We start from the raw sequence: 10,895 nt of genomic DNA, 5'->3' as shown, positions 1-10,895 counted from the left end.
TCGCAAAGGGTCTGCATACCAACACGAGCTCCATATGCATATTCAGGGGCGGATGTCGACCCGTTTGTCCCAGCAGCCACAGCACAAAATACTCCAGCTCAGGCTCTGAGCGTGCACCTTCCAGCTCAGATCTGCTCAGCCGACACAGTACACAGAGTTCTTACTTCTCTCTGTGCTATTTTCTGCTCTTCCCGAGTCATCAGGCAACAGCAGCTAAGCTGGGATCTGGTCTGCCTTGTGCTAGGGACATGATGAAGGAACGAATCCCTGACCTTCATCAAATCTCAGAGGTGTTGTCCCAAGCTTTCCTGAGGCTGGGACTTGACCTCAGATTTCAGCTCCAGCACTTCTGCTGCTGGTGGTGTCAGACCATGCGGGAGATGCTAACTTTTGGGCGAGCAGGGGCCCATTAGTGAAACTGGTCTGTTCTTTGAGCGCTGAAGGAGCAATAAACACAGGTTCCACCCAACCCTTTCAAACAGGTTTTTTTTCAGGGTAAAATGGTTCTTGCAAGGCATGGTGAGGCTTTCCTTTCTTCCGCCCACCCAATAGATATGGAAACCAGGAAATTAAGCATTAGCCTGATTGCATCCCCTTCTACTAGTCCTTGCCATGCTCCCCTACTCACTGCAACCACAATAGGCAAGATCAACCCTTTCTGTCACCGTGCTCCTAAACATCTCTGGAGGAGATGCTCAGGGTTTGAGTAAAGAGCTCCAGTGTATTCACTCTTCTTACCTCAACAGCTATCTTAACACGGGTACTAGGAGAAGAAAGCAAAACTTCCTGATAGACGTTCCAGGGACTCCCTTTCTAAAGCTCCTTAAATAGGAGATGGAGACATTAGCTGACCCGTTTGGAGAAGACTGGAGCCCGGTTTGTCTTCTTGCTCTGGGCTTGGCGTTGCAGTCTTAAGAGCAGGGAGGACTGGGGCTTGGAGGAGGGATGTATGCCATACAAAATGGTAAACTGACCTGGTTCTAGCGCTAAATGAATCCATAAGAGACTGTGTGAACCATAGGGAAATAGCTGGAGTCTGGACGTATTGGCATGGGCTGTACCTGGGTTTATAAGCCCTGCTGTGGGCCGTTTTGCCAGGGTACATCCCTCAGTGATGCACCTGATACTCTCCCTGTTTAAAGGCAGAACTGGCCTCTTCCTGTGCTAAGCCACGCTCACATAGCCACGATGAGCCAAGGGAGACTTGATTTGATTTTTAAACACACTGCCTTCCTAACAATATCCATCTTCCTTTGGTTTCTGTCTGCTTGAAGAGAAATCTTTGATGCTCCCTTTCATAACGGCTCCTCTCAGCATTTAATTTCCTTTTACATAATTATGCACTGGCCGGGAGGAGGAGGAAGACAGAAACACGGAATGGGCATGAAGGAGCTCTAGGAGACCTTGCATCTGAGTCAGGACCGCTGAGCAAGCTCTGCTGCTCGGATCCATCAGCAGCGCCCGGCGCTCAACACGCAGCCCCGAGATGCATGACCGCATCCCTGGCACAGGCAAGGGGGGGGGGGAAGGCAGGGAGAAGGTGCAGTGGGGACCCCAAAAGCTCAGCTGCTTGAGCGTGGCAAGCAAAGAGCCCTCCAGGGCTGGGGAAGGCAGGCGAGGACGTGTGCTGCTTTGGAAGAGAGCGCAGCCTGCTCGGTGTGTGCTGGAGGAACGGAGGAACTGCATAGCTGAAGAAGGGAGGGGGTTGGAAAATGATGCAGCTTGTTCAGTGGATTAGGCAGCCATGCCTGGAAGTGGCAAACTGAAAGAGCCACGGATTTGAAAGCCTAGAGGGATTATTCGGCCGTGCCGGCTGACTTGCAGCACAATGTAGGCCAGCAAACTTCACCCAGTGCTTTCTGTAGCAAGTCCAACAATCTGCATAACGCTCTGGCAAGCCTCTTAGGTTACGATTTATATGTTTTTAGTAGGGTTAATAATGTCGGAAGCAGCAGGAAAAGGGTGCTGGCAAAGGTGAGCATTTCTAGCAGTTGTAGAAAGGCATGTTCATCACGTCAGCACTTTGTAGGCCTGGAGAGCTTATGACGAGAGGTTTCAGAAAAAGACTGCATAAATAGGAGAAGGGAGGCCTCTGTAAACAACTGTGATAGGCATACTTAAAGTACAGAGGGAGGGGAGAGCAGTCCAACTTACTGATGCTGTAGATAGTGGTGACCTTGGTCCAACCAGCAAAATTTAACCCTGAAGAGCTGCCCAGTTCCAGTCTCAGCTCCAAGAAACTCCTCGGGTCTGTCAGAAATGGCATGCCATGAACAGACTGTCTTTGGGAAGCCGTGTGTCATCCCTGTTGCGTGAATTGAGCAGGGGCTGAATAACCCAGCAGCTCATCAGCTGATACCGTGGGTGGTCCTTGGAAAGGACAATTCTCCCTTGAGCTGGTGACCCGCAGGTAGCCAGCGTGCCCATGGGCATGGGCTGGTAGAGCTGCTCAGCCCAGGACCAGGACAGGGACATACACCTCTCAACTGGGGTGGATGCCCCATGCTCAGGACATCACTGCAACAAAGGACATCAGAATTAGCAAATTATTCTTTGTGGTTGCTTCCAAGCCTCTGTTCATCTACCTACCTTTGCAATGACAGCTACACTACAGCATCTCCATCTCTACACAATCCCCTCCAGTGCTGACCCCTCTCTGTTTTCTTTGACTTCCTGAGAACCATGGTACCAATGACTAAACCTTAATTCCTGGGCACTCTTCAGAAAAGGTCCTACAGCGTTTAGCTATTAAAAAAACGCCGTATACTACACTTCACACCACCAGAGCATTGCACAGGCATCGAACCATTTGTCCTCGCAACACAAGTTCAAATCCGGCCAGTTTTATCATCCCATTTGTGTAAAGAGGGAAACTGAGGCAGGGAGTGATTGTGTTTGCCCAGTGCCAACGGCAAACGAATGGCAACACTTGCCATAGCAACAGAGACTGCCTGCCTCCTCCTGATAACACCATCATTTCTTTAGACTGGACTGGGTATGGAAGAGCTGAATCTCATCTTTTCATTGATACTGTTTTTGGTTTTGGGGTTTTTTTTCCTCAGCGGAATAAGCAGAAATTTTACCCAGCGAACGCAGCGCGGAGCTGGAATGAGATTTGTCCAAAGTGGCAGCCCCTTACTCGCCAGGTTGCGTAGGGCGGACGGTTAGCAAAACATCCATCGGCAGCTGAGCATTTTTTTTTAGGGGGGGAGGCCGGGAGGATGGGGAGGGGGGGACGAGGGGGCCACTTACATGGTAATGTTTCTGCACGGTTCTTTTGGATCATTATGCAGAGCTGTAGCACCAGTTGAGGGGCGCTCTCGAGGAAAGTTTCCAGGAGGCGCAACATATTTACGTCTGCATATTCGTACATCATAGCCCAGTAGAAACGCCGCTGGTGTTCCTTCCGCCGCTGGCTCTGGATCCCCAGGTACATAGTTCGGATATACCTGCAGGAAACAGGAGGAAAAGCTGAGTGTGAGACTTTGGCACACATCAAAACCTGAGAAGGATGGGGTTGTGGTCCTCTCCCGTATGGGGAGAGGGAGGTTGTCTGGGGGAAAGGGAATCTGGGGGAGACACAGGGATCTACGCAGTCCTAACATTATCTCCTGAACCACTTTTGTATTGCAGGAGTAGGAAACCTTTGAATTGCACCACCCAAAGATGAAGCCTGGGGGTAGGAAATGCTCACAAAACCCTTGCACAAGAAAACAACTCTGTCACTTTGTTTTCGTGATGAGAAGAGGAGAAGTTACTTGACAAATACCGGTCATGGTACTCGGCAGTGGCTTGACAGTTGTCTAAGCCTCTTCAGCAGTCTAGTAAGGAGTTTCCCTCACAGACCCCAGAGATTTGACCCCATTTCATCCCAGGTGGAGCAATGAGACACCACCTGCACCTTCAGCACACGTGTGACCCACAAACGCAAAAGGCCACAGCTTCCCACTGCTCAGCTGTTGAGGCTTTGGGCAATGTTGGACTAGAAGGAGGTGTCTTGTGCATGGACAAGTACTGCTCTACCGTTGCCTCTGTTTCCACATCACATGTGCAAGGAGACCTGCAAACCTCACCCTGGGGACACAACTTCCCTTCAGGGAACGTTTGGCCAACCTTTGTAAACGGAGCTGATCAAGTCAGGGTAGCACGAGGTGCCCAGAGGTCACAGGACTCATCGCATTTAAGAAAGGACGCATCTCAAAACTGGGTGCTTTGTCATGCTTGCTGATACTAATGATCGAATATTGGGTCTTTTTCCTTCACATCCTGAGTGGTGGCTGTTAACCTTGTGCTCTGAAATCTGGGATGGGAATCGTTTCACCTAACGTTGACGCTAAAGCTGGTCATCTGAGCTAGTCAATGGATAGAAATGTCCCCTCCTGGGACCGTTCATCTGTCCCACCTCAGATGCCAGCATGACAGTGGGACGAAGTGCCTTCTGGAGGCTCTGGGAGGGGCTCACAGCACAAACTGGGGTTTCGCCAAAACGATTAGATCATTCCTTGTCACTCGGGGCGAGATTGCACAGAAAGGAAGAGCAGGAGGAAAGGACATAAGCCTCGACAGCCTCTGCATCTCCAAATTACACCCTGGGACAGGGAGCTGGGAGAGAAGCAGAGGTACCTCTGCAAGCCCTGCCCTTTCTGAAGCCCCTGGTCCTTCCTCCCCGTTCTCATTTCACAAGTACAGAAGACGAAAAATCCCGAAAGAAGACCCAAGGACACAAAAAATGACTCAGGAAAGCCACCAGATGGGGCTCCACACTCGAGAAAATGCTACGCCAGTCACATACGACACTGGTGACACTGGTGTGACATCCCCAGCGGAGCCCAAGTGGGGTGGAAATGCCCGTGGACCACCCGCTCTCCCACGAACACCGGTCCTCCTCCCACTCCCCAACATGCCCAAGGCCACCGCTTGTACTCGGCATTTCCCTGCAAGACCCATCCCCAGAAGCTGCAGGATGACACAGGAATCCTGCCTTCCCGTCGCGCATCCAAGAAATTCAATAAACGTAGTTTAGCAGGAAAGGCAAAGTGGGGGAGCGTGAGTTGTAAGGCTCAAGGAGAAAGCAAAGAAAAGGAGCACGCGACTGGTTTTTATAATATCATCGACACAGGGCCACCGAAAACCAAGGCGGTGCTGCCCATAAGGTGCTGCCCATGGGCAAAGGCAGCATCACCTCTGCCAAACTCTTTCCAGAGAGATATTCACCAAATCTGTCTTGTAGTCTTCCACGGCCTCCCCTTCCCAGGAGTTCCCATTCCTACTACTACATGAAAACTAAACTCCTCTTCTGAAGTTTAAACCACTGATTCCTCATCATCCTGGCTACAGACAAGGAGAAGAATTCATTCATTTTCACCCTGCAGCAGTCTTTTCCCTGTTTGCACGTAGTTACCATGTAAACCCTCAGTCTGCTTTTCTCCAGACTGAAAAAACCCACAATTTCTTTCAGTCCCTTCTCACGGCTCACATTTGCTAGACCTCTACTCTTCCACATTGCCCTCCCCAGCAGCTATCTCCAGTTTTTATTTATTGTTAAGACTGTCTTTCCTTTTCCAAGCACCCCAGGTTGGCAGAATCAAACTGTAACAATGGCATTGAGTCACTCAAAAAGATGAAGAAGAAACTAACAGAAGGGACACCACATCCTGCAATGATTTCTCCTTGATCTCCAGGGATTCACCACCATCCACACAGTTTAAGCATGAATGTTTCTAACTGGCCACAGTGTGAGGCCATGCCACCTCTTCACGGAGGCAGCATGCATAAAAGGACATAAAAGTGCATTGCATAAATATAATGTCCTGGTCCTGTCTCCATCAATGGCCAGAGCAACGGCAATGACAGTAACACCAAAGTCTCTTGGCTGTCGAGCCCACAGCCTTTTGCAAAGGTCGACTGTATTGTGCCCCTTCCATAGATGGGGAAACTGAGTCACGGAGCACCAAAAGGGTTCTCCCAAAGTCTTCTGGTAGCAGAACCCAGATCTTTTAGTGCTGACCCAGCCTCTAAACACCACAACACAAGCCCATGAGTGGACTCATGATGGTCCTCCACCCGGGGTGCACATAATTCCTTGACACCGTAAAGCCCAGACCTGCCCAATCTGATCTGTACTGGAAGAGCCAGAAGGACAAATCTGTCCCTATCCAACTGTCACATGGGACTGTGACCTTGGGAATCTCTTGGCATAATTTTGGCCAGCAAAAGGTCACAGCCTCCTACATGAACAGCGTGTGAGCAAAAGAGCTCCAAGGACCATTTGCAGCTGAAGGGAAACAAACTTCCCTTTGCACTCTCTTTTTGGTCCGTGCAAAAATATGGCGGTCTCTCTTTAGCATCCTTCAGACCCAAATCTGACAAAGAGAGGCAAGAGAGGAGTAAAAACCTGTTTCTCCTTGACACCAGTCGATTGGGAGTTTTCAGCAGAGAAAATGTGAGAGTAACTGGGAAAAGCAGTGTTTCTACCTGGTAGGCTTTCAACAGCTAATACCTGCCCAATTAATCAATATAAAATTTCACCCAGCTGTAACATCGGTAATGCTTAATCCTGTATCCAAACACAAATGTACAGCACTGCTGTAAGGAGTTTTATTCCAGTATATCTGTTTCTTCTTTGTGGTATTTTATTTACTTGTTTGAGGGCTTTTTTCTACCTTTACTAGCACAGGTTAAGTGTAGACAAACTCTGAAGAAAAAAAAAAAAAAATCAATGTCATTTCACCTGAAATTTGTTGTTCTCGGTCAAGCTCGTAGCAAACAGGATTCTATAATTAGACTTTCAAATCCATATTCAGGCCTGATCTTCAATCTTTAGCAACACGATGCTTCCTCTTATGTCAGTGAAAGCCATTCACCACTCTATGCTTTTCAAAATCAGGCTAATTTATTTATTTAAGAGCTTAATTTTGGATACAGGAGCCTAACTTGGGCTTTTTATTTTTTGACTGCTGGCTATTTTTATATACGAATGTGTGTATTTGTGTGTATGCTTGTATTTTTAGTTCTAAGTCCCATCATGGCTTCAAGAGACAGAACTAATTTGGGGGTGGGAGGGGGATTCAGGGCGATTTTCTTTAAATGCACAAAGGATTGGCCGTCCCCTCCGTTCTGGCAGGGTTCCCAGAATTCCTGTTGGTATAATTACCCTCACGCTTATTTACTACGTATGTCGCAGTAGCACACAAACTGCGTGGGACAAAGTCACTGCTGTGCCTGCGCCAAAACACGTTTTTAAGGAGCCAAAGCCATCGGCTCCAGAAACGTGGTCAAAAAACCTATGGAGAGAGCCCCAGGATGCCAGTAGGAGGGAGAAGAGGAGATGCTCCTACTGTAAAAAAAAATAAAATCCACACCCTAAGAGCTATGGAAAAAGATGCTTCATGTGGATGACAGAGGTTGCTCAGCAGTCTCGGCAAGGACTGTAGCACAAATGTCAAGAGAGAGGATTATGGAGTCAGAGGCTCTGTCTGTACCATTAAACAAAGCAGACCAAAGACCAGCCTTTGTCCTTGGCTAGCTGGCACGACTCCACTCCACGTGGCTACGTCCATGCTAGTCGGCCTTGGCCAATATTGCCAGCGACTCTGCTGACAATTTAACAGGGTGAACTATTACAGGATCATGCCTGTGCCTTGGCACTGTTCAATTTACAGAGGTGGCTCTGAATAGCACCAGCAGAAAGCGTAGGAGGATGCCTCAGGCAACAGGCTGGCTTGAAATGAAGAGGATGCTGTGTAAGAGGGTTGCAAGAGCATGGAAAGGCACGTCAGCACAGGCCCTGGGCTACGTTTTAAGGAAAGAGGAGTCCTGATGGCCTGTCCCACACAACCACAAGCTGGCCAACGTCAGGAATCTCAGACTATATTTACAATAGTCGACAAAGGACGGGGGCCTGATCACTTTTCCTGAGGCCAATGGGCGAAGACTGACCACAGAAATGAACTCTCTCATCCTCCAAAACCGGGTAGCTTCCTTCATACTCTGTCTTGAGAACAATCTCTGACCCCTGTGGAGTCCTGAACGCTGCCCAGGTTATGATTACTTGGGAGAGTGTTAGTAAGCCTTGCCCAATCTAGTGATTACACTAAAAATTTAGCAGCATGATGAAGTTACAGTCCCCACGAGCAGGCTTTGAATTGCCTAGTTTACTGGTATAGGTACATGGAAAGATGGAAAGGAATAGGATCTGGGGTACCCATACCACTCCCGACAACTCCAGGTTGGGAAAATCTTCTTGACCAAGCACAACCAACAGCTGCTTTCCAAGAAGCAAATCCTGGCTTGTAAAATGGGAGAGCATGCTTGAGAAGCCAGAAACAGACCTCCAGGTAAGAAGAAGCTCAGAAAATTAACTCTGCTGAGTAGGTCGCAACTTACACCTGCAGGACCTTACACACCCCTCTGGATGAGTAAGGATTTATCAAGACCTGGAGGGCAACAGGTACAACACCCTTCCCAGCATCTCATTAACCTCCTCCATTTCTCTCCAGACAACCTGGCTTTGCCATGGCACTACAGCAGTGTGGTCATGTCCTAGGTGTCATGGTAGCAACACACTCCGTACGGATGAACACCATCTCCCTCACCATCCCATGGCACCAACCTTCTCCCTGGTCCTCACTCCTGGAAGAAGAGGGGTGGGATGGGGCGAATTATTCAGCTGACGGCTCACCCTCCCGCCATTTCCTGCTAACTCTTGCAAGGGGCCATTATCCTTATGCACTAGAGGGTGTTTACAGATTAAAAGCCCATTCCTTGGAAGGGAGGAAATGAGGACATGTGTAACTGCTGGGCTGGAAGCCTTGCAGCGGAGGCTGCCTGAACGCACCCTTAAAATGAGGTTATGTAAGGCCAGATCTCAGCTGGAGCGAGCTGGCATCCACAGGGCTCTAGCAATTTACACCAGCTGCGGCTTTGGCCCGCTTTTTTAATTTTAATGAATTATTTTCATTCTAACAGATATAAAAGGAATATAAGATGCAGCGCTCAAGCAACAGGGGAGCATGAAAGTAAAATGCTGTCTATTAAAAAAATCAAAATCAAACTTACAGTTGCCATCACAATTAACGTGCTCAATATCAACATTTGTTAGTGATTTTTTTCTTTGTTATGATGTTGCAAGTTAGCAATAAGGACTCACAGATGGATAATTATTGTTCCTAGTTCGAATATCAAAGTAGTAACTATGGAGCCCCATCCAGGTGCCAATACACCACAGCTTTGTCTGACTGCTTCCATGGCATCAAACTTCTCCAGAACAAGGGACTGCATCCAAACCGCCTCTGGGGAACGGTTCCTAGACTGGGCTAATCCTTGAAGGGTGTGCAGGACTTATTTACACCACTGTTAGATGTGTTGGGCCAAAACCATGCGCGGGACCATTGCTAAACTGGGAAAGATCACTTGCCACGTCAAAAGCAAGAAAGGGCACCTTAAATCTTCTCACAGGACTAAGCAAGGAGTGCATAGACCCTTCCTTTAATCCAGCATCCTCATACCTCCTTCCAACCACGTATGACTAAATCTCTCTTAATTTTCATGGGCCTTGATTTTCAGGATCGGGATTCTTAGACCTTTCTGAAATCTTGCCACTTTCGGCATTTCTTGATATAGTTTATACCTAAGAATGAATAAAATGCAGCAAGAAGTGCATTCATCAAGTGTTTCAGTCCTTCTGCCTTGCCGTTTCTGCCCTCTCCTGCCCAGCAAACATCCTTCAGTGTAGAACTGCTCCTTATTTAGTTAATTGCTTCTATCGGCTCCTATTAAAAAATTAATAATCTCCATTCCATGCCTTGTCTGGCTTATTGGAGAATGTTGCTGAACACAAAACAAGCTTATTCCATGCCTTAGAGATACTTAAAAAGCTTAAATGCATGGCATGACATCATCCATGAGCTGTGTAGACTAGTAGGTCACGGAGGACACTGTACTTCTTTGGACACAGAGTTTATCATCATCTTGGTGCCGAACCTGGAACTCCAATAGGAGACTTTGTCCACCTCCTCACTAATCACAACATCACTGTGATCCAGCATCAGGCTTAAAAGTCACTCACAAGATTACACAACAGTGACTTCATCAAGGTGAGAAAATTGGATTATTTGGCCTATATTAACATTTTTGAGTTAAACTGTACCGCAGTTTACTGTATCAATCTCTTTTCATGTTTTCTAGCATCCAGACATTCCTGTTGGCTCATTATTTCCTTATTCCTGCTTGAAAACTTCTCTGTGAGTGAGACTCTCAAAAGCATTAGCCAAGATCTGTTCCCTTTAAAGCCAAAGGGTCAAGTCAAGTCAAACTTTCTGAATACTCCTAATTCATGGGCCTGATAGCCACCACTTCAGGGAAAATACTGGCCTTTATGTGAATTCAAAACCCCATTCTTTAAATGCATGTATTTGAGAGGGGACGATACTTGAACGTCCATTTATATTAGAAAGTCTTGCTTTTTGTGAAATACCATTTGCAACTGAAATACCTACAAGAAAGAATGATAATGCCAGTCTTCTGCTGCACAGGAGAAACTGCAATAATTTCGTATTCTAAGCCAGTTTGAAGCTGTTTTAAAGTGCTGATGACTTTAATATACACCAACCATGAAAGAGGCATCTGATTTATAAAATGTATGTTGGGGGGGGGATCATATCATAAAGTGATAGAATAATTTAGATTGGAAGGGACTTCTAGAGGTCTCTGGACCAAGCCTCCCCTCAAAGCGGGGATAACTTTGAAGTTGGAGAAGGTTGGTCATGGTTGTGCAGTTGAGTTTTGAAAATCTCCCAAGGATCAAGAATCTACAACCTCTCTGGGCACCCTGTTCCAGCACTTAACCACAATCATTGCAGAAATAATTTTCAGCCTGAGATCATTTTCACTACTTA

The 10,895-nt window shown here is 47.4% G+C and overlaps 1 protein-coding gene across 1 annotated transcript in view; it reads right to left on the bottom strand.

Annotated features, from left to right (window-relative positions):
- Positions 1 to 3,449, bottom strand: part of XKR6 (XK, Kell blood group complex subunit-related family, member 6) — a gene marked incomplete at its 5' end in the record, with an annotated part of 20,400 nt that extends 16,951 nt beyond the window's left edge. Inside the window, one exon of the mRNA XM_009704189.1 lies at positions 3,253 to 3,449. Coding sequence (XP_009702491.1) covers positions 3,253 to 3,449 — 197 coding nt within the window. The remainder of the gene's footprint in view (positions 1 to 3,252) is intronic.
- Between the last annotated feature and the right edge of the window lie 7,446 nt (positions 3,450 to 10,895).

Source organism: Cariama cristata, unplaced genomic scaffold (genome assembly GCF_000690535.1).
Source record: "Cariama cristata isolate BGI_N322 unplaced genomic scaffold, ASM69053v1 scaffold407, whole genome shotgun sequence".
NCBI lineage: Eukaryota > Metazoa > Chordata > Aves > Cariamiformes > Cariamidae > Cariama > Cariama cristata.
Note: the sequence above shows the minus strand (reverse complement) of the source record. Positions and strands in the feature narration are given on the sequence as shown.